The sequence below is a fragment of the Polyergus mexicanus genome, unplaced genomic scaffold, assembly GCF_030449975.1.
Source record: "Polyergus mexicanus isolate NDT 795.1 unplaced genomic scaffold, iyPolMexi1.0 SCAF_17, whole genome shotgun sequence".
NCBI lineage: Eukaryota > Metazoa > Arthropoda > Insecta > Hymenoptera > Formicidae > Polyergus > Polyergus mexicanus.
Window position 1 is genome coordinate 4,896,282 of NW_027223337.1, and position 23,533 is coordinate 4,919,814.

Here is a 23,533-nt window from a genome sequence, read left to right on the forward strand (position 1 = left end):
TCTCTCCCTCTCTCTCTCTCTCTTTCGTGGCATGTGTACGCGAATATTGCACAAATGTATTCGCAAAGATCGCAAGTACATTATGCAAGTATAACACCAATATAATGTTTCGAGCGGGGAAGAATTTTTTTTGCTTCACATATTTATATATATAAATATATGTATACACATGTGAAGAATAAAAAAAACATCCGTGTTGTTTTCCAAAATGTATTTACTTAAAAATACAATGAAAGTTTCAGTTCTGATGGAATGGGCAGAAATATATAGAGTCTGTAGCGTGTCGGTTATACTGTTACACGTTGAAAGAGATGATGCGATGGTATCCTGTACAAAAGTAGCTTGAACAAGAGACTTATGAACACACAAACCAAATTCTTAGCCTAGGATCTTCGTTTACGTTTAAATCGTGTCAGTTACCAGATCTTGTCTTAAACTTTTTTTCATGCTTACCTAACGTAGGGATGTAACGGATTGTATGTGTAGGCAATCAGCCTGATTGATTGTAAGACCCGTTAGCATCAGTAAGTGAATTTTCCGAATCGCATCGAGTACCCGAGCGCGAAGAGGAGTACCGTACTCGCTCTCTGCTTACCGGTACTTGGGAAGGGCTTGACACAGTACAAGACGCAAGTCTCTCTGGAAAGTATGTTGCCAACGGGGCTTGGTAATTGTATTTAAATAAAATTAAATGGACCTGTACTTATAGTATTTATAGTATATTATGTGAACGCGCTAAAGTACTGATTTTGCTCCAGGCATCTGTACTTTAAGATAGTCCTTTGCCAATTTATCATCGTCAAGTTACTATCTTGAAGCAAACACGTGTAAATTTTACAGCAGCAGCAGATTGCATATAAAACCGTAAATTAACAGAGACTGCCGGAAATAATAATCTATACGCATCACATTATGATATTGATCGGTTGTTGGACGCGTTACATATGTATTTATGAGGAGTATTCAAGTTTTCTTTCTGCATCATCGTTTGACGGTAAGGGATTTCTTGTAAGTATCAACGTTACAACACGGTCCAATCCCCCATCTCCTTGGTTTCCATATAGCGGGATTTTAGTCCGTGAGTGGAAGCAGCCCTTACACTGCCTGCCATCTCCTCACAATTCTCATTTCAGATATTAAAACCTATCACTACTTATGAGAACGAATTCATTTTTTTTTTCTCTGATCTAACTGCGTTTTATTTAACTATCTCATTCGAAAATATTTGTACATTAAAACGTGGGACATCTTCTCGCATTCAAATTATCGTTACCTTTATTTAATTATTATGCTGCTATGGTACATGGTATAACCGCAATGTCTCTTCACCCTTTTATCTAACAGTCTCCCGAAAATAAGTAGCGGCATGGACATGCCAGTCGCAATGATTCACCGACTCTTGCACAAAGTGCCATTTTTTTAATTATCAAACCGACGAATCAATCGTCGTCCATGTGATCGTGTCATAAAAAATATTAAATATCTTTGTCTTTTTTTTAACGCGAATCTGATGAATGTACAATTCTTACGACACCGTGATCATTATGTGGAAAATTATAAAAACAAATAAATACTGTCGACTCATTCTGCAACAGTCAACGAATCATTGTTATGAGTAGTCCACAGTAAAATCAAGATAAAATCATGATACATAAAAGTAACTGAAACGCGCTCCAATTACGTTCAATTAAGAACATTCGAATAGGGAGAGTAAGAGTACTTATTATATAATTGTCATAATATGTAGCTCAGATTTTTTTTGTAATTTTGCGTCATGTACGGCAGTTCTGGAGTTATAAATATATATTTATCTATATATATAATTGAACTCTTACCTTCTACAAAAATTATATATATATATATATATATATTAAATATATATATATATATATTTATATCTAAATATAATATATATTTTTATACATATACATATACATATACATACATATATATATATATATATATATATATATATATATATATATATATATATATATACACACACACATATACATATATATATATATATATATATATATATATAGTTGGTTGAAATGAATTGAAAAAGGGTGATGGTGCCCTTACTTTTTGCAAGTTGACTGTTCGATGCTCTCCCTTATCTATGCCCAAGCCTAAAGTGTAACAATCTCTCCGCATTATATTACGTTTACATAATATTATCATTAATAATAAAATGTTTCTTATCCCATAACTTTATACATACTATGTATAATTATTATGCAATATTAAAGTCACATATTATTCATCCACACTACCTGACGCGAGCGTTAATCTTAATTCCTGTCTCTATACCAAACAGGAGCACGAAGCGGTATGTGTTACATCTATATTTTAAGATTTTTTTGTTTTGTTTTAGTGTACATATTGAATGTCGAGAGATGTCCATTCGTGTCTATTTTTATACTTCATTTATTTGCCGCTCGTTACGTATGAATCGCTTAATTCTGCTCGATAGCCTCGCGCTCCTGTGAAGACACTGCAATTACTCATTTCGATTCGAGAAGGAGAACTCAATATATCACACGCACAAGGTGAGAGACATTCGTCAAACTACAAACGTAAATTTGATTTTAAATGTAAAAAAATCTTCACCTTCAAATATTCATTTTACAACTATTTAAATATAATAGTTTTTTTTTTTTTTTATATCTTAAATAAGTTTCGATATAAAATTGTCCCGACGAAGAAAGCCAGATGACGGCAAATACCAGTTAATAGGTGGTTCGGATAAAACAATAGATTCGTCTTGGGAATCCCGTGAACAAACGATCGAAATAAAAATATGGATAGCAAGTAGAATTAACCCCCGAGTCCACAGGACGAATATATAGTTATCATTCAAACTACCTAATAGCATTTGGTGACGGCTAGACTACCAGAATTGCGAAGAGCCAAGACAAGTAGAGAATTGCGTTCGCATCTAATGCGTGTCAGCCCACCACAATTCCGGTGAGGTGGTAATTTTTATTTGTAGGTCGGAAGAGAGAGGATCCAGTAACACGGATTGGGCACGATATCAACATTGTTACCAACCACTCAATATGAGAGTAAGTTTGCTGAGTTTGCCGAAAATCGACGATGACGCCACGTGCCTAACACCTCCCTTCTTAGTTACGTATCCCTCCCCCTTCTTTCATTATGCGTCCTCCTCTTCGTCTTCTACTTCACCTTCTACTTCACCTTCCGCATCATCATCTTCTTCGTCTGTAATATAACAAGGAGGGGAATCGTTTCGATGAAACGTTCTTAAAAACAGAGATGTATTAAAAACACAATTAAAGAAATTGCTTACTACCTTCTCCCTCTTCTAAATCTTCTTCACCTTCAGGTATGTCGTCGTCGTCATCATCTTCCTCTCCATCACCGTCTACCTCCTCCTCCTCTTCAATTTCCTCTTCAATTTCTTCTTCTTCTACTTCTCCATCTCCATTTTCCTCTTTTTTCTGTTTTTTCGTTTCTTCATTTTTCTCCTATAACATGGAAAGACGGCTTATTTAAAACAAATTCTCTACACAAATAAGCGACTTGGCGGCAAATATGTAAAGATTTATCATCAATTATGAATGTCTCGAGAAATATGTATTAATAAAAATATAAATTAATATTCGTGACATCGTTTATTTCACGTATATAAAAAAGCGTTTACATTTTTTTAACGTTAAAAGGAAAAGATAATGAGGAAAGAAAATTCAGCTTCGCGCGACGGCAGCGACAACGGGAGAGACGACCAATAAGAACGGAGAAAAGCGTACCGGTCGGCGAGGGGGACAAAATCCCTTCCCGCCAAGAAATACGGCAGCGAGAAAAGGAAGATCGTGGGGACTTTCCCTATGCGCTAAAGCAGGATGGGACAGGAAAAGGGAAATGGCGGAGGGAATTGCGTCTACCGAGTGATCTGTCGGCGATGCCAAAAACACGAAGGACAGGTTAGTAGAAAACATCGCTATTTTGGCGAAACGAGAAACATTTAGAGAGGTGTTCTCTCTTTCCCATTACATCGTCCCGGCGTCGCGTCGCGTGCTGAAGGCGAGAAAGAGACCGATTAAAGGGTACTCGAAGGGTAATTTCACGGAGCGAAGAAAAGCTAGTGTTTTACCCCCTCTCCATTGATTTTCGACAAAATGGCTGTATACAGCGAAGGTACGCTCACAGTTCGACAAAATCCAACTAATGCATAGCAACGCCAAAGACAAAGGACCGGTTGAAGAAATATAAATATTCTTATTTTTATTTTTCTCGTATACTTCTTTCTTTTTCAATAAATACACCACAGCAGCTGCAGCGGCTATGCGTCGTCTCCTAACCTCTACTGCAATTGTAGCTGCCACTGTACGTCTGTATCGTTCCATATACTCAATGTACTGATTATTATAATGCATTTTTATTATATACGGTTAATTGTAGTCTCCAAATAACACTTTTAAGTTTTTTTTTTTATTGCAATGCTGATTGTATATACAAAATAAGTAACGTTGCAAGTAAATAGAAATCCAGCGAAGACATGCTCCATGAAAAAGAAGAAGGCAGTAGCCGAACAGCTTTTCAACGCTGCTTTGCATTGCGGTGGAGTGGGGGTAATACGCTGGCGTTTCCTCGCTCGCATGAAATTCCAGTTTAATAATCGAGCGTTTCATGAACGGGGCAGAGAGGAAAACGCGGGAATTTACAGATGTCTGCCCACGCGTGCGACCTTAATACCCCCGGCTAGTTGTAATACCATGCCCTTGATCCAGTCCCGATGACCCGTAACCGGCCGTAAAACGCAATAAGCATTATCATAGTTTATCGATTTCGAGGGAGGGCAAGAGAGAGAGTAGGCAGGAAACGGAGTTTGTTCCGAGAACAATTTGAAAAAATACCGCTCAATGAGGATACCGAAGTGGTGTCTGGATATCTAGCGTAATTCATCGCTCGAGCGAGAAGGGCAAGCGTGTGTCTGAATAATACAAGTTCACTTCGACATGTCGTCGAAGGTGTCATGGATCGCGACGCTCGCGACAACGGTTTCCTCTACACATTCGGCGTATTCCTGTTTCTACGAGAGCCGCGTCGGTAACGCTGGACTCGTGACCATACGGCGTTGTTGGCCGATCGTGGTGGGGTGATAGCGCGCTGGCAGCGATGATGATGATGATGATGATGATGATGGCGGGTGATGGAAGTGGTGGTGGCGGCGACGGCGATTGCAGCCGGCTGGTGTGTGTATGTATAGGATACACGCGCCTTGCATATTAGCGGGTACGAGAAAGCAGCTTCGGATGCGCGAGCGGCGCCTCGTCGGCCAATCGGAAGCGCGCAAACCGGCGACGCGCGGTGGGAAAACGGTCGGTGATTGGCAGATGACGAAGTTGCACGCTATGGTGGGGATACGGTTCGCATCGCGAACCGTACAATCAGGAAGAGAGAGAGAGAGAGAGCGCGACGGAGGGGAAGATAAGGGAGGAAGATACCGGAGCAGCGTGCCAAGTGTCGCGTACAACGCGAAGCCTTCGAATAAGAGTATAAATCTAAACTAAAAGAGAACGGGCCCCTTCCGTGAGAAACGGAATATTACGCGGCATCAGAATGATCGCGAGGACACTTTGCGCGTCGATTGTATCGAGAAATACCGATCGAATCAAAAATACCGGAAATAAACGGCGACAAGAACAGGATCGAGACGTTCGGCGTACAATCAATGTTACGCTCTCTCTCTCTCTCTTTCTCTCCTACAATGATTGTATCGCCGTATATGATCGACCTGTTGCGATAAAATACTAATAAAGGATCGGTCACCAACGGCGTCTACAAACAATGGAAACCCGATCAACAAGCTGACGCGCGTATTACTTTAAACTTGCTCCCATATCCTCATTCGTTTGTCGATTCGCGAACGTTCGGCTGGACGCGATTAATAGCGTCCAGTCGTATTCACGCTGTCGTTTGTTCGACAAAGACAGACGAAGACGCCAACGCTCGTTATCCCCGCGCGATTACCTATCTACCCATTCCCAATCACGAGGTCTCGCCAGATAACCTAATACTCATAACCTATCGTATAGACTCGTTTTCTTATATAAATGTATAAGTATTTGTGTACGAGTGTCGATCGACGCGATCAACACTCGTTACGTAATAACGCTCGTGAATCTTATCGGCGGATTATCAATGAAATCGCGCTCGTTAAACGATATTTTTTTTTTTTTTTTTTTTTTCCCGGAACGAAACGGAAGCATTATCGACGAATTTTGCTCGTTATTATAACGATTTCATTTAGCGAGGACAGGATCGAGAAAAATTGGGGCGAATGAGGAAAGACGATGATCGGTCGCGGCGTGCGTTCGGTAACGGTTTTAATTAAGATAATTAAGCGATGAGAAGGTGTTTGCGGGAAGTTGGGCGATCGTGGGAGACGGCGAGTACGACGATAACCATTAAATGCAATAAGTTATTTCTGGCTGGCGGCACATCGATCCACGAGTACGTTATCCGATCGACGCGACGCGACGCGACGCCTTTTCCCAATAGCCTTCTCTCAATAGCCGAACGCTACTTTGGTGACGGTCGGCACGCGATTCGCTCCAATCACGTCGATTATCGTCTCTCTCTCTCCCGGCAGCGGCAATTTCGGAGCACGGGCCGAAATAGCGACGCGGAGAGTGCGTTCTCTTCCAAGATATCGTCATAGTCGTGGAAACGAGCGCGATTCCCCGTCGGTTTTTCCCCTACGATCTCTCGATCTCACCTTCCCGCCTTTTCTCGCGCTCACCCCGTTCCGGAGCGATACTAAGGCCGGTTCTACAAATAGAGATTTGAAGCCCTAAGCCTTAAGAAATTGACCAATCACAGTCAAGTATGAGAAGAATACTCGACTGTGATTGGTCAATTTTTTAAGGCTTAGGGCTTAAAATCTCTATTGTAAACGCCGCATAAGTCGTATGTCGTTAATCGTAAGGAGATTGACCAATCACAGTCCATGATTCCAAAAAAAATTGACTGTGGTTAGTCAATTTGCTTACGGCTAACGACATACGACTTATTGTAGAACCGGCCTAATCGCGCATATGTCAGACGCGCGCGGCTCACCGACGCGCGTCCGGCTAAAGATCGGCGCTGATTGGCCAGACTTTACTCAATAATAACTCCTTTATTAAGCGTTATAGAAAAAGAATGATACAGAACTTTTCGCCTCAGTTTGATCCGCTCTATCCGCAGCACACGAGTATTGCTCCAAATAATCTGGGACACCCTGTATATAGTTACACCGGGAGGAGAAACGCTCATTCTTTTCCAGTGTTTCTCATCGCTCGCTTTCGCGATTCGACGAATTGATATATAATACTCGGGAGAATCAACGATAGAGACGGCGATGATATAGAAACGGCGTCGCGTCTCTACTCGCGTTACGTGCGTGTGTCATTTTACGCGGGGCCCTTTGCCACGTGACGCGCCGGCGCTCCTCGCGCCACCAAGCGCAATCGCATGGTAAATTATCGGCTAAAAATAAAGCCCCCATCCTGCAAGGCGCCCCCGACGACGCTCCCGCGTGTGCCCGCGATTTAAGATGAAAAGTCGCGGCAACGATGTTTTCTCGAAGGTTCGTAGTAACGCGCCGCTGCGCGCGGGTCGCCAAAGCCGCGAAAAGGAACAGGGAGGCGCACGAGAGTATACACCGGGTATATAATGCACGGCGTTGCCGCTAGCTGCGCAAGTGGGGTACCTTCGACGAAAAGATGGAAAGAGAAAGATGGAACAGCCGCTGCGCCGCGCTTCTACTTCGACAGTGTTGAGGATGGGGAGGAGGGATAGGGAGGGGGGGGGGGGGGGAGGGAGAGAGAGAGAGAGAGGAAGGGAGCGCAAAAAGAGGAGGGGAAGTCCGGAGTGAGAGAAAAGGAAGCCTTCCTCGCGGTGTTTATGCACGCAGAGATCGGTAAACAATTTTCAGGGCAACGTGTCAACTTGGAATAGATACGCGTCGGTCGCTTATCGATCGACCGTCGTGCGCGATTAACCCTCTTATAGCGAATTATCGATCAATTATGGTTGGTAGATAGATAGATAGATAGATAGATAGATAGATATAGAGAGAGAGAGAGAGAAGCGCTTACGCGTGGGAGCGTGACGGAAAGAGAAAAAGGAAGAGAAAGGGAGAGAGACAGAGAGAGAGAGAGAGAGAACGAATGATGAACGCGGGCTTGGTTTCAGCCGCCATAATGGAAACCAACACAGCGCGACGTGTGATGGTGGCGGCTACTACGACGACGATGATGATGATCGGAAAAATGCGCGGGACGCCCGCTTTTCCGGATCGCGATGATAACACTGGCACGTAAAAATGGCGTCCGATCAAAGAGAAAGAGAGAGAGAGAGAGAGAGGAGAGACACACACACCGAGAGTAACGACGTGAAAAGGAGCGAAGACGAAAGCGTGCGTGTCAGAGATAGAGGGCGCGGGGTTAAAAATCGCGAGGCGACAAACTCGCTGGACGCGAAAAGAGACACACGTACGAGAAACGAGCACATGGCGCTAGCAGCCGTCGAGATCCTTTCCGGCTCCTTTTCTCTCTCTCTCTCTCCCTTTCTATACGCACGCGACGCGTAGGGTTTGGCGTTGCCTCGAATTTCGAAATCGTGAAACGCGGTAATTATAGACGATTCCGGTAGGAGTCGTCATCGCCATCGAACGTGCGAGAAGAGAGAGAGAGAGAGAGGGGGGGAGAGGGAGAGAGAAAGACGGACTCGTCGTTGCTCCGCAAATACACAATGGCGTCCCTTGCGCGCTCGCAGCGAAAAAAAAAACACAACGCACGGAAAAGGATGTTACACGCGGAAGCGGCGCGACCAGCGTACTCGACTACGCTCGGAGTGGCTCGCACAGAAATATGGAGTCCGGCGAAGAAACGCCGGCCGGCGGGTGGCGGGCCGGCGCGGCGCGGCGCGGCGCGGCTTTCTCTCCCTCGCTACGCCGTACCGTCTCCTCGTTCGGCGGCGCGAATATACGCGGCCGCCGATATACGCCAAGGGGCGCGATATAAAAGCGCTCGTGTTTCGCGCGCCCGATCGACGGGGATCGCACGACGACGACGACGACGACGATGCGTAGTAGAAAAGGCGAGCGGGCGGGAAAATTCCGATATCGGCGGGCAATCCCCCGACGGTTCGGCCGAGGAGTCAGAGTCGGAGGAGCCGAGGGATCTCAAACGGCGTGGCGCGTTAATGTATCATCGGTCCCGAGAACGTATAATTAATTTTCGGAAACGGAGCTTACGCGATATGCTCGCACCGATATCCCGATTCCCGTCATTATCCGGAATCACGAACGACGATCGTAGGGCACGGAGGCAGAGAACGGTAGATAGGTAGATAGAGGTACTCACTTCGGCTGGCCTCTTGATACCCTTGATGTCGCATTTCGCGTCCGCGGATGCCTTGTCGTTCTCCGTCACCTTCTCGACGGCGACCTCGTTATTCTCCTTAGTGCTCATGTTGCTCGAATCGGCGACCTGCGACCCGTCGATAATCCAGAAAGACCCGCGACTTCGCGACTCGTACCGAACTCCCGGAGTGCGAAAGAGCGGCGGCTGTAGCGTGTACGCGTAACGAAACTACGGATACGTGTCCTCTCACGACGTCGGTTTCCGCCGGAATGCCTGAGAGAGCAGCGTCGTCAGGCGAAGACCCGAGGGGCCGCGAGGGAGAGGGAGAACGGGGAGGGGAGAAAGAGAGGGAGAGAGAGAGAGATAGAGCGAGAGCGAGATAGATTGGAAACTCGGGGGACGACGAGGGTGACGAGGGCGACGAGGGTGACGAGGGGATCGAGGGGGATACGGAATGGCGAGGGGAACGGGATGGTGGGAGGGCGGAGGAGCCGAACCAGTGAGGAGTGGAGCGTGTACGGACGACTGTGGCGCGAATAGCGCAAAGCGAGCTACTACCGGATCACGGCACGCTCCTAGCGCGCGTCCAACCTGGCTTTGTTCAAATATGAAGATGGCGCGGGTTTGAAAGCCGATAATTCCCTGATTGGTCGGCGCTCGCGACGACCCCGTGTATATAGCGTCGTTACCGCGTGCAATCCGGCGACTTTATAGCGGCGTATAATATGTTTCGCTACGCCAAACGATGATCGTACGCGCGCGACCCGTCCGCCCGGAGTATGAATAGAATTAAAACACGCGGAGGACGAGGGGTTCGAGAGTTCGTGGCCGCACGAGCGGCACGTCCGGTTCGAGGCTATAGGACGCTCGATTCAAACACGATGAGCCACGGCGCTGCGAATAATCGTCCCGTATACCTTCTCGACGCGCGACCGCGTCTATAAAAAAAAAAAAAAAAAAAAAAAATCGATAGATATTTTATTTCGAGAAACGATCGAGGGGGGAGGCGGGGGGAGGGGGGACGCGGATCGCTGGATTCGCGCGGCCAGTTTTTCACAACTCTCACGCCGCACGCACGTGTTCTCTCGCGAAAACGATCAAAGTGCGTGTTTTGATGCGTGTGCGACGCGCGGATTAATCTATATAGATAGATCGAGGGGGCGGAGGGGGAGGGGGTGGGGGGGGGGGGACCGACGCCAAATCTTGCGATCGTCGACAAATGCATTCGCGTGACCGGCTTGAAATTATAGGCGTTTTCATCGCGCGCACAACATAATACCTTTTCACGATTATCCGTGTATATTTACATCGCGTTACGTAATCTATCTTAATTAAGTGAAAAAAAAAAAAAGAGAGAGAATTCAATCATCACGTTATTAACCGAATGACCATTTTTATCGCGCGATATCGTATATCGACAAAAATTTAATGGACACATCCTCGACTTTCCCCTTTAAAATCGATATATACGTATACACATTTATTGTTTAGCACACACGTACGTACATTAGATGCTGCGTCGATTAATTGTGTATATATATATATATATATATGTGTGTGTGTGTGTGTGTGTGTGTGTGTGTGTGTGTGTGTGTGTGTGGGCGCGTGCGCGCGCGCGCGCGTGTGTGTGTGCATCATCGCATAGGATGGTGAGATGGACGAGCAGATTGTTAGATTGAATCCGCCTCACGCGGAGCAGCTTATTTATTTATATCCCGCGTAAGCACAAATAATAAAGGATAGCTTAATATAAGATTGTACTTATTGATTGGATGTTTTATATACCAATTTTAATTGGCCGGCCGAGAGTTAATGGCGTAAATCCAATCCGCGATTTCGCGGCGACCGAACCGACATTTCCGTAGATATTTCTCTCTCTCTCTCTCTCTCTCGCGCGCGCGCGCGCAACGTATTTTAATACGCGACAGAGAAATTCAAGATTCTTGGAATATTATAACATCGGTCTGCACACCGTATTAATATTTACGCATGTGGAGCGCAAAAAATGTATATTCAAGGTTCATGAATTTATTGCAATGTGAACGCGTTTGCGCAGACGCGCCGCGTGTACAGTTCCCATCAGTTTTGTTCTCGGGGACGCTTTTTCGCGCATGCGCAGCGCAGTGGTAGAGAAATCCAGCGACGGCGTATATAGTTAGTATGTAGCGTGCACACAAGGGCAATTAGGCGCGAAAGTTTTGGCGGGTTCCAGAGGAGGCTAAGTATAGAGTAGGTAAGTAATAATAAATAGATATTATTTTCTTTATTAGTATGGAGGATAAAAACAAAAAAGGAACCATTAAGAAAGAAGAAAGACGTTTTGTTAATGCGTGGCTAAATGAAGATAATTTTAAAGGATGGTTGACACCCCATCCAATTGAAAATAAAGCTTTTTGCAAAGCAGTGGTATCAACGCAGAGTACTAGCAAAACAGATTTAATACGGCATTCGCAAAGGGCCAAACATACAGAACAAGAAAATCTTCAAAGCCCCGATCATAATAATAACAATGGTTTGCATAGTGATAAAGTTAAACGCGCGGAAATAAAATTAGCAGCACTTTTTTCGGAACATAATATTGCTTTTTATATTGCAGATCATTTAATTCCTTTATTTTTAACATTATCTCACAGTAGAGGTTCCATATAGCACCCTTTTTCTTATAAACGTGACACATATCTAAAGGCCACATTTAATGCGCATGCGCGAAAGAGCGTCCCCGAGAACAACACTGGTTCCCATCCCGTCCATCGGCGCTTCGAACTTCCGGTCGAATCGCACGTTTCTCCCTTTTCTCTCTATACCAAGATGGTAGGTCGATACGATGCCTCGACGAATCATTTTTATCGGCGAATATTTCGGACATCGTTGTCGTTAAATACACCGCGAAATACGCATTCGCGTTCGAAATATATTTATTGGTATTTATTGTAAATATTTTTTTGAGACGACACGCGATAATTGTTACGTGACGGAACATAACCTTGCTAAAGCAGAATATGTTTTGATTAACCGCGACGATACGATAATTATTTCGTCAATTATTTAACAGGATAAACGGCATCGTTATTCGGCAGAAATTGTTATATGTGATGTAATATCTGTTTAATCTTTGTGCGTTTTTTTTTTCGATTTTTTAAAGGTTAACGTACCGAAGCAGAGGCGTACTTTTTGCAAAAAATGCAAAGTACACAAGACTCACAAAGTGACGCAGTACAAGAAGAGTAAGGAGAGACATGCCTCGCAGGGCAGAAGACGTTATGATCGCAAACAGCAAGGTTTTGGCGGTCAAACTAAGCCCATCTTCAGAAAGAAAGTAAGTCCATATCCTTATATTATTAAAGATATTTAAAGATGGTTTACAATCTTGTACTACATTTATTAGTCGATGCATAATATGACTAGAAAATACTATCGTGGACCCTCTTATTAACATGCAAATTCATGAATGTTACAATATTGATTCAATCAATACCATCAATGCCATCAATGATATTAACAATTGACACATTTAAAGTAATGAAAATTATTTTGCTTTCTATTAAATATATTTTATCATATATCATATATATATATATATATATATATATAGGCAAAAACGACAAAGAAAATTGTATTGAGGATGGAATGTACGGAATGCAAGTACAGAAAACAAATTCCATTGAAAAGATGCAAGCACTTTGAACTGGGTGGTGACAAGAAGAGGAAGGTGAGTACAAACATGTTTGAAAAAATATTCAAACATAAAACATTGAATTATTTTTAATTAACAAAATTACTGTTTTCAGGGTCAAATGATTCAGTTCTAAATTATCCAGTCAACGTTTTCAACATTCTGTATTTAATAAGAAATAAATAAATTTACAGGGATTTGTATACATCTTTATTTTGGATGGTTTGTGTTTTATAATGCGAAAATGTGCAACGTAGCTAAACGAGCAGCACTAACGTCTTAATTCTTATTCACCTCGAGTCTCCCTGTTATCCAATGACCGTGATATAGAGACTATCTATTGTGGAATGCTAACAAGATAAGAAGAAAAGAGGTACTAAAATGATATGTGTCTCAGTATTTGCATTTGTTTTGTACCAAATATATAAAACAAATTATAACTCGTGCGCACACGTATTGACTAATATAATAAAAAATTTGTTTTTGTATTAAAATAGCAATGTGTGTTTCTCTTAATGATAGAAAATTAATATATTAAATTATATTTTACAATTAATATTTAAATGTGAATAGTGAGATATTTAATATCAAGTATACATATTACTACCAATGTTAATATGCCATAAATGTTACAATATCTGTATAAATGAAAACAGATATTACACTTACTCCAATATGGAGGTGTCCAGTCCTTCCTGCTTCATCTTTAATTTAACCGCTTCTCTTGGTACACCAACATGTAACATTTTAAAGTACTTTTCATAGCGAGGATCTTTAGCTGTAGACTGTAACTTCAGTCTCCTCGTTCTTAGGATCTACTTCACTGTTATCAGGCTCGTCCACTTTGCGTACTTCTACTTCCTCTAATTTACTCTTATCATTCTCATTAAAATTATCTGATTCTTTACGATGTTCTTGTTCTAAACCAGGTATAGAAGATAACTATGCAGAAGCAAAACAAAATATTGAAAAGATGTTAAACTCTAGATAATTTATTGCACAAAGGAATGGGTGGTTTTTTTTTTTTCTTCCATTAAAATTTCCTTATATACGCTCACAAAATATTCACATACCCGCGATTCTAGTATTTCTAACGATGCTTCTAACTTTTGCAACTTATTTTCAAACTCGAATAGTCTTTCCTCGCAGCACAGGGGCAAATTTATTCAAAAACGTAACGGTATGAGTAACAAAGTGATTTATGAAAGAGACCGTTCGTTTTTGGTTGATTGGCGGTACCTAGAATACAAATCATTTCAAATATGCTCCCTGCACCGATTATCATCCCATTAAGCATTTTAACGAACGTCATCGTTCTCGATAGTGTGTTTATGCACGAGAAAGATTAAGATCTCATTATCGACACCTTTGTATAGTCTATAGTCGGCTCGATTATCGGTATCTTGTAGTCACTCATCGTGGATTACGGACGTGTAAGGTCTCCGTGTGTTTCCAGTTTACCCAAACTGTCAACTCCTCTGTCACGCGTACTACGAAAACATTTCGCCTCATTAAGCAGTGGTATCAACGCAGAGTACTGAAACCGCAATTTGCGTCTCGAAGGTTCTTCAGACCGATAACGAACGTTGAATCTGCGCATCCTCGAGGCAGTGTTGCTCTCGGGGACGCTTTTTTCGCGCATGCGCATTAAATGTGGCCTTTAGATATGTGTCACGTTTATAAGAAAAAGGGTGCTATGGAACCTCTACCGAGATAATGTTAAAAATAAAGGAATTAAATGATCTGCAATATAAAAAGCAATATTATGTTCCGAAAAAACTGCTGCTAATTTTATTTCCGCGCGTTTAACTTTATCACTATGCAGACCATTGTTATTATTATGATCGGGGCTTTGAAGATTTACTTGTTCTATATGTTTGGCCCTTTGCGAATGCCGTATTAAATTTGTTTCGCTACATCTGATGGTAGTATTGCATAAATTGCAAAAAGCTTTATTTTCAGTTGGATGGGGAGCCAACCATCCTTTAAAATTATCTTCATCTAGCCACGCATTAACAAAACGTCTTTCTTCTTTCTTAATGGTTCCTTTTTTGTTTTTATCCTCCATACTAATAAAGAAAATAATATCTATTTATTATTACTTATCTACTCTATACTTAGCCTCCTCTGGAACCCGCCAAAACTTTTGCGCCTAATTGCCCTTGTGTGCACGCTACATACTAACTATATACGCCGTCGCTGGATTTCTCTACCACTACGCTGCGCATGCGCGAAAAAAGCTTCCCCGAGAACAACACTGCCTCGAGGCGCTTGAGCTTACATTGCCGATGGAACCTATACGAATCATCGACAGATTACTAATTTGTTTTTACAAAACTTTTCAAACAAATTTATATATATATATATATATAAAAGAAAATTAAATTACATTCGGATAATATTATAACACACATATATTGATCTTTGAAAAAATTATCTTCTGTTTTGCGTATACTCGCCTGAATATATAGAGAATTATCTTCATTTTTACAGAACATGAAAGAGAGCACACTTGTATAAAGGAGATTATTATTGTAAAGATCTGTTTGTTTTCGTTACATTTGCTGCTTTGCATACTTTTCTCCAAAGAACACATTCTGTTTCGTCGTATGGATGATCTGCTCGAGCTACACTCTTTTGCGGTACTTTTTTTCCAAATTTTCCTCCATCCCGTCTTTCTCTTCTCTCGCATATACATACATATATATATATATATATATATATTATATACGCATATTTTATAATTTACATTTTATATTTGTAATTTGTATATTTCGAGTGCGTTAATATGACAGGTGAATAGAACGGAATCACTAAATCGCTTACGACTCCCCTGTCCTTGCACTATCCGGTAAAGGTTAAGTTCTCGGATCGGAGCGAGAAACGTCCAACCCCAACCTTCAACTGCGGCAGTCGCGCGAGCGCACGCATCACGCATCTGTTTGTCAACCGGGAATCGGCTGTATGGAGATTTTGCGGTGTCCGAGTATTTTCTGAAGCATGGATTCGCCGCCGAGCCTGGAGACCGTTTACCAGGCCGTGTGCTCTTTATATAATAATACAAATCCGGCCGAGCCAGGAAAAGCGTCATTATGGCTGGGAGAATTGCAGAAATCGGTGAGCCTATATACGCGATTGTGTTTTACGGTCTTGAGAGAGAGAGAGAGAAAAAAAAAATGAATCCTTTTCATTATCTCTCCTCGCACGCACTTTGCTCATCTCAAGTATGCATAAGTGCAGGTTTCTTGTACCTTCGCGTTATCGGCATCAAGAATGTGTGTGTCGAGAGGCTAACCTGTTATTGCCAGGAGAATATATTTTATTACATTGTAATAATGAGTGAATTAAATTAGACATGAAACCAATAACATTGTACCTTTTATTTATATATATATATATATTTTTTTTTTCATTAGATTCAATGAATTTATATTAATCCATTTAATTAGTAATCCTTGACTCTATTGGATATATAATTTATATGTCGTGTTTTAGATTTTGTATAAAGAATTTATCGTTTTGATACGTTTGTATGTGTTTTATAGGTATACGCATGGAAGATAGCTGATGAAATGTTGCATCAAAAACGAAATATAGAGTCTTGTTATTTCGCTGCGCAAACAATGCGTACTAAGATACAGCTCTCTTTTCATGAATTACCTCAAGAGGCTCATATTTCATTAAGGGATTCCTTGCTGGAACATATATCACAAATTAATGAACATACTAATTCTGCTATTGTTACTCAGGTCTCTATACATATTCTCTCTCATAAAACTATTTTTATATTTCTTGATAAATTTCTATGATTTTGCATTTTTTTGCTATTTAAATGTTGCATAGTTTTTATTGATATTTCGAAATGTTCACATTTACAGTTATGCTTAGCATTAGCAGATCTGGTCCTACAAATGACATCGTGGCAAAAACCAGTGGTGGACTTAATTAATAAATTTGGAACAAGCACTGCGAATCTGTGGCCATTGCTTGAAATACTGACGGTGCTCCCAGAAGAAGCAAGTTCAAGATCGCTCAGGTACAGCAAAATCTTTCATTTGATGTCATAAAAGTAACAATCAAAGACTTACAATTGTTTTATTTTTATACAGGCTGGGAGCTAATCGTAGGCATAATATGTCACTTGAATTTAATACAAGTGCAGATACTGTGACAGAATTTCTAGTATGTGTAATAATTATATATCATATATAATAATTTTCTATCCGATAATGAATGGATGCCTTCCCCATTATTTTAATGTTAGTTATTCAATATTTCATATATAGTATAATTGCAGAAAATGTGCCTAAAGAACGGCAGTGATAATATACAAATCCGAGTAACTATTTTGCGATGTTTTACCAGTTGGATAACTGTTCATGCAATACCACTTGAAGCCATACCCTCAAGCGACGTAATTGCTTATGCCTTGCAAGTGAGTCTCTTGAAGTTGATAACGAGTTTACGGAAGAAATCAATTATTTTCTTTCCTATTTTATCGAATAATTTTTATAGGTACTTAGCAATCATATGGCTGGTTCGCAATTGCATGAAACAGCTACTGACTGCATCTGCGTAATTTTGCAGACGCTAGGGGAAGATATGAATCGTGGTAGTACACTATATAATAGCGCTCAACTACAGCAAGTGCAATTGTGTGTTTTCACGAGTGTAATGAATTTAGAACAGCCATATCATTTATCTGTTGCACACGAGGATATGGAAAAGTAAATTCTTTGGTATACTCAAGTATATTCGTAGCATAAAACAAGTATGTTTGTAGTTATTAAATATATTACAGATCTATAAATTACTGTCGAATATTCACGGAATTGGCCGAAACGTTCCTAGAACTTATGATAACAGGTAGCGAAGGTGGAGAACAGTTTTATGCCACACAGATTTTGGACCTTGTTCTCACATGTGTTGGTCATCATGATTATGAGGTAAAAATATAGATTTTGATTCAATATTATTAGATACTTTTTGTTCAATATAAATATTTTGACCACTGATTATATAACATCTTTTGCTAAGGTTGCACAGATAACTTTTAACCTGTGGTATCGGCTATCGGAAATTCTTTATCAGAAAAATAGCGACGATCTTAATACTGTATTTCGGCCACATATTGAGAGACTGATTGGTGCCCTTTGCAGGCATTGCCAAATGGAACCAGACCATGTCAGTATTTACTAGGATTTTATTAAATGATAGCAATATTATATAATATAATACAAGTAATAGATTGGTAATTATAAGAATTTACATATCGATTGCCAGTTGGGTCTTGTGGAAGAAGGAGGAGGAGGAGAGGAATTTGCTGACTTCCGAAATCGCGTTTCGGATCTGATAAAAGATGTAGTGTTCGTAGTTGGAAGCAGCCACTGTTTCCGACAAATGTTCTCATCGTTGACTGGAGGACCTGGACCACAGGGTCAACCTGTACATACACCTACCTGGGATTCCACTGAAGCTGCGCTTTTCGTAATGCAAGCAGTGGCGAAAAATATTTTGCCGTATGTTCTTTTATTTATTTATTATGAAACAAGATCACTTAAAGATTAAATATAATAATGACTGATTTTGTTACAGAGAAGAAAATGACGTTGTTCCGAAAGTGGTAGAAGCTATTCTTAATTTACCAGAAAATACTCACATAGCTGTACGCTATACCAGTATTCTCTTGTTAGGTGAACTATGCGAATGGATAGATAGGCATCCACAATCGTTAGGTAAGACTTCAGTAAACATTTGTCATCAATTTAAATATATATTCCAATATACAATAGCATTGTAATATTTTCAAAATTTTCCATTATTTCAGAACCAGTGTTAAATTTCCTCTTAGCATGTTTAAATCAAAAGGGTTTAGGGAGTGCCGCCTCAGGTGCACTGTTAAGCATATGTACAGCTTGCCCGTTACATATGGCCTCGCACTTCTCTGGACTTTTACAAATAGCACGTTCTCTTGACAATTTTCCTATTAGTAACGATGCAGCAATTGGCCTACTGAAAGGTATTTAATGAATTGTATTATTTGCAAACTCATACAATTACGAAATATATAATTTTATTATCTATTATTATTAATTTTCTCGCGTTAACGTGAAACTAAATGAAAAGTGCTACTTGTATCATATGTGTGTCATAACAGGAGTATCGATAATTTTGGCGAGATTACCCTATGAGGAAATTACTACGGCAATGCGAGAATTGTGTTGTTTTCAAGCGAGTTCCTTATGGGCACTTCTCGCGGATAATATTCCAATCGAGAGAGGAACCAAGACTGATCCTGTGATATGGCTGGATAGATTAGCTGCTATATTTAAACACACTAATCCTCAAATCGATGAATCCAATAAATCTCATCCTTGTCAGACTGTGGTCATTGAAGTGAGTGTTATTAAAGATAAGAAATCTTTGTAAGATACTAATCGCATTCGTGCACATTTAAATTATGTCGTCATTATTTGTGTTTGTAGATGTGGCCAGTATTGTCGAATGTGTGCGAAAGATATCAACGGGATGTAAGAGTCATGGAAAGATGTTGCCGTTGTATACGTTTTGCGGTACGCTGCATAGGAAAACATTCTGCCCATTTGCTTGAACCGATTGTGAAACAGGTGTTGATTTTTGACCATATTATAATAATACTATTATATTTTCTCTTATTTAATGCATATAAAACGTCTTTATTTCCATACAGATCGTACCGTTATATACGGTACATCAACATAGTTGCTTTTTGTATCTTGGCTCCATATTGGTGGACGAATACGCGACTGATTCGGAATGTGTATGGAATCTATTAAATATGTTACAAGCTTTTATTGGCCCCACCTTTGCCCTTCTCGAACAAGAAGATGGCTTGAAAAATCATCCTGACACAGTAGATGATCTATTCAGGTTATGCGCCAGGTGATTGTGATGACTTTAATTAATCGATAATACTATCGTATCTATCAATGCTTTTATCGGATCGTTTCTCACAATGTTTTTATGCGATATTGTAATATTTCGTTTCTTTTTACACAAAAGATTCCTTCAAAGAGCTCCTGTCCCTTTATTACATTCTCCCGTTATCGGGAGCATTGTAGATTGCGCTATAATGGCTTGCAGTTTAGATCATCGAGACGCCAACAGTTCAGTAATGAAATTCTTTTACGATCTCTTGCATAGCGGTCGCAGTTATAAGGTAATTCTTTAAACACATTGTTAGAGTAAACATTAAAATAAAATTCTTTCAACATGTATGCGACTCATACATAAATTTCGATCTACATCATATTTTTATCTATGTTTAGGATCGATCAGATTATACGATACGGCGACAATTGGTACAAAATATATTGCAAGAGAAAGGCCAAACGTTAATTATAAAATTATTACATGCTTCAGTATTTGAGCTGTCTTCTTACATGCTATCCGATGTGGCTGATGTCATTATAGAACTTACCCGAAATGAGACAGAAGTAAGATTTATTTTATCAGTTTTTATAATATATTTTTCGTGCATTTCGCATACTAGTTTTATTTTATATATTTCAGCTTATGTCGAAATGGCTAGCGGAAGCTATCCTAACAATGCCATCGCAAAACGCAGGTGGAGCTCCTACAGCCACATCCGAACAGCTTACTGAGTTTCACAATACAGTCACGAGGTACGTAGCATATATATCAGTGCAAATGTAGTACTTAATTTATACTCATATCTTTTTATTTTCTCCAATATTCAGGTCAGAAACACCAAAAACCGTTACACACGCTCTACGAAATTTCGCACGTCTGTACCGCTAAATACGTTTATATAATATATATTATATTATATATAATAAATAAATATATATATATATATATATATATATATATATATATATATACACACACACACACATATATACATATATATATATTATATTATATATGTATATATTTATTCATTAAATTTCTTAAAACTGATACACATTATTGAGATCTTCCAGTAAGTTTCAATTACTATGTCAAGAATAAAATCTCGAAACAGCGGAATGTGACACGTGAGTCTCACAGGGTGCTGTAAAAACATTAGGAACAAAATTACTTAGATTTTTATGTTCTTATTATCTATAGTTATGTTTGCAAAGTATTTTCTTTTCCTTCTTATTTTTTTGGACGTTTATACATTATATTGGAGCAAGTATCATTTTTTTTACAAATATGTATCAGAAAATTCTTTATATTTTTTTATTATTTATTTGTAACTATTCTTTAATTAATCTGTGTAAAAGAGATATCTATACAATATTTGTTGTGCTAGGTATAGACAATGTTTATATGTGTATAAAAAAAGAACGTTTTTTTCCAGATTTAAAATATATCGATCAATTTCTTTTTAGTAAAACAAGAAAAATTAAATACTTTGCAGACATACTATAAATAATAAACACGTAGACAGAATTCATGAAGGCGATATATATGTGTGCTAATCATTATAAATTAAGTGAATTATACCGAGTTAATTATATTTACGAGTGAAATATTTTGTTAATTATTTGCAAAAATTTTATAGTATTTTTTTTAATGTCTTGACTACTATTTCGACGTAATTACATTTTACTCAGTATAAAAAACTAATCAAGTTTCCAACATACAAAAAATAATTAGTGGCATTTGTTTAACTAATAGTATGTGAAAAGCACATATCTCAGAATAAAAATAATTTTTAATTAGAAGCATACTTTTGTAAATGTATTACGATATATCTAAAAAATTAATACAAATTTTGAAATCTTCTAATTGAAGTCCATAGACTTTAATTAAAGAGAGAATTCTACGTGCAAAAATTGATCAGACACATCTATCGTTGTTTTAGTTAATGTTTGAAAACATTATTAGGCATATGTTTTTAAATTAAATACATAATAATTACTCCTTATTCAATTTGTTAAAACGCGAACTGATTTTCGATTTATATCTATTGTAGTATAATAGTGAAGAAAATTCTCTTGCAATTACTTTGATACACGCGAATGTAATTATTCACATAACACAAATTTGAGAAATTTATACAAATTTTTCCATGTTTACATATATAAAATACATCTGTAGAGTAAACATGTATTTTAAGTATATATTTTAACAATTGTATAATATACATATAATAGCAGATACAAGTAACAGGCACCACCTTGCTGTGTTACTGCAATACATTCGCGAACGATGATAATGATAGAATCATTTATCTATAAATGAGTATGAAAATAATTGTTATATTTTCTAGTTTTACGCTCTGAATCTATCGTTTAAGTGTACATATCGTTTATGTACGACAAATATTAGATGCCGTTCTTATTTCGTGGAATGTTAATGTACAGAATGAAGTAATTGATTAAGAATTAAGTAACAATAGAGAGAACGAAATGTTTATAATGTATTATTACTACATACGATATAACGCGTCGAGATGTTAAGCTCGTTAAATCTTCGACAACAGTATTTCTGCAAATACTGTTCGATGTAGCATTTACGTTGAGCGCTAATCGTCATTTTGTTTCATAGTAACGGTAATCTTTCGATGAAATCTCGAATAAAGTGATATTTTTTACGGAAACGTACGCTTTTCAGTTGTAGAATATCAAAACATTTCGATAGTCTCGAGCCAGAATTGACAAACTGCAAAATGCTAGACAGCGTCAAATGCGACCAGCAGAAGTGAAATCGAGCGACCAGGTGGATCGATTGTGACGGGCGATCAGTGTGACGCGGTAATGCGCCACACTGATTGTCGGGAGATGCATCGGATAAAAAAGAAAAATCTGTTTGCCAGCTGCGCGATGCACCGTTCGTTCGAGCGGCGTGTTCTCGGTTGCAAGGTGAGCCGGAAATATTCGAGCTGCCGGGAGGGAAGGCGAACGCGCAGGTGCCGCGCGTTCAAGTCGTGCTGCGATTTTTTCTCTTTTCTCATAAGGCGGTGTAAGATATCACCACGCCGTCGAGACATGCTCGAGTGATACACTAAACTGTGCCCTGAAAGTATTTTATATTATTTATATGAACATTATTTTATCAATCTGAGATACATGTTTTACATTGGCATATTGCATAGATAAGATGATTGTGGAATCTGTCATCCACTTTATATTACTTTTATATCTTAAATTTTTATTTCCATACTAAAAACTTTCATTTATATTAAATTGCAAATTGTTGCGCAGATAAATCGAAGAACCGAGGAGATTCGAGAGAGCGAGGCAGGTTTCTCGGAAGGCATCTTGCATCATCGGCAGAAAATTCTAGTCTAGTCGATTTACGGTATCGTAGAAAACGGCCATTCTGAGAATTTAGTAAACAGCGTTGAATGCAGGTTCGGATATACGTCCCCCGTCAGGACATTGCTGGCAGTCTCGGTGCCTGAGTCACTCGGCAGTCGCGTTATGAGTCAGACGCGCAGACGGGCCTTATTGGCCAAGGAATTGAGTACTCTGCGTTGATACCACTGCTT

General features: G+C 39.6%; 4 protein-coding genes and 1 long non-coding RNA gene across 7 annotated transcripts; 2 read left to right on the forward strand and 3 right to left on the reverse strand.

Annotated features, from left to right (window-relative positions):
* Positions 1-196: 196 nt before the first annotated feature.
* Positions 197-9,894, reverse strand: LOC138940744 (bacchus). Its single transcript, XM_070309904.1, has 3 exons — positions 9,378-9,894; positions 3,317-3,491; positions 197-3,225 (listed from the first exon to the last, which is right to left on the reverse strand). The coding sequence occupies exons 1-3, from the start codon at positions 9,483-9,485 to the stop codon at positions 3,158-3,160; spliced, it is 351 nt and encodes a 116-aa protein (XP_070166005.1). The 5' UTR covers positions 9,486-9,894; the 3' UTR covers positions 197-3,157.
* On the forward strand, positions 3,852-13,247 carry Rpl36a (ribosomal protein L36A). 2 transcript variants are annotated; one of them, XM_070309902.1, is made up of 4 exons: positions 3,852-3,947; positions 12,520-12,693; positions 12,970-13,086; positions 13,166-13,247. In XM_070309902.1, the coding sequence occupies exons 1-4, from the start codon at positions 3,867-3,869 to the stop codon at positions 13,184-13,186; spliced, it is 393 nt and encodes a 130-aa protein (XP_070166003.1). In that variant the 5' UTR covers positions 3,852-3,866; the 3' UTR covers positions 13,187-13,247. The 2 variants fall into 2 exon arrangements, with proteins under 2 accessions (XP_070166003.1, XP_070166004.1); XM_070309903.1 differs by lacking the exon at positions 3,852-3,947 and adding an exon at positions 12,126-12,188.
* On the reverse strand, positions 13,196-14,557 carry Ccdc53 (Coiled-coil domain containing 53). Its single transcript, XM_070309901.1, is given in 6 exon segments — positions 13,196-13,400; positions 13,720-13,833; positions 13,835-13,992; positions 14,124-14,204; positions 14,206-14,289; positions 14,417-14,557. Coding segments are annotated over 6 exon segments (501 nt in total). The 5' UTR covers positions 14,468-14,557; the 3' UTR covers positions 13,196-13,387.
* Positions 14,558-14,595: 38 nt separating this feature from the next.
* Positions 14,596-16,310, reverse strand: LOC138940638 (uncharacterized). Its single transcript, XR_011448021.1, has 3 exons — positions 15,877-16,310; positions 15,510-15,730; positions 14,596-15,345 (listed from the first exon to the last, which is right to left on the reverse strand). It is a non-coding gene; the product is annotated as an uncharacterized lncRNA (long non-coding RNA).
* Positions 15,771-23,501, forward strand: Tnpo-sr (transportin 3). 2 transcript variants are annotated; one of them, XM_070309725.1, is made up of 18 exons: positions 15,771-16,167; positions 16,596-16,799; positions 16,929-17,086; positions 17,160-17,232; positions 17,348-17,485; positions 17,566-17,777; positions 17,852-17,996; positions 18,088-18,234; positions 18,334-18,569; positions 18,646-18,785; positions 18,878-19,069; positions 19,208-19,446; positions 19,536-19,676; positions 19,760-19,971; positions 20,092-20,248; positions 20,358-20,525; positions 20,602-20,714; positions 20,790-23,501. In XM_070309725.1, the coding sequence occupies exons 1-18, from the start codon at positions 16,051-16,053 to the stop codon at positions 20,848-20,850; spliced, it is 2,853 nt and encodes a 950-aa protein (XP_070165826.1). In that variant the 5' UTR covers positions 15,771-16,050; the 3' UTR covers positions 20,851-23,501. The 2 variants fall into 2 exon arrangements, with proteins under 2 accessions (XP_070165826.1, XP_070165827.1); XM_070309726.1 differs by lacking the exons at positions 15,771-16,167; positions 16,596-16,799; positions 16,929-17,086 and having other exon boundaries at positions 17,167-17,232; positions 17,337-17,485.
* Positions 23,502-23,533: the final 32 nt, after the last annotated feature.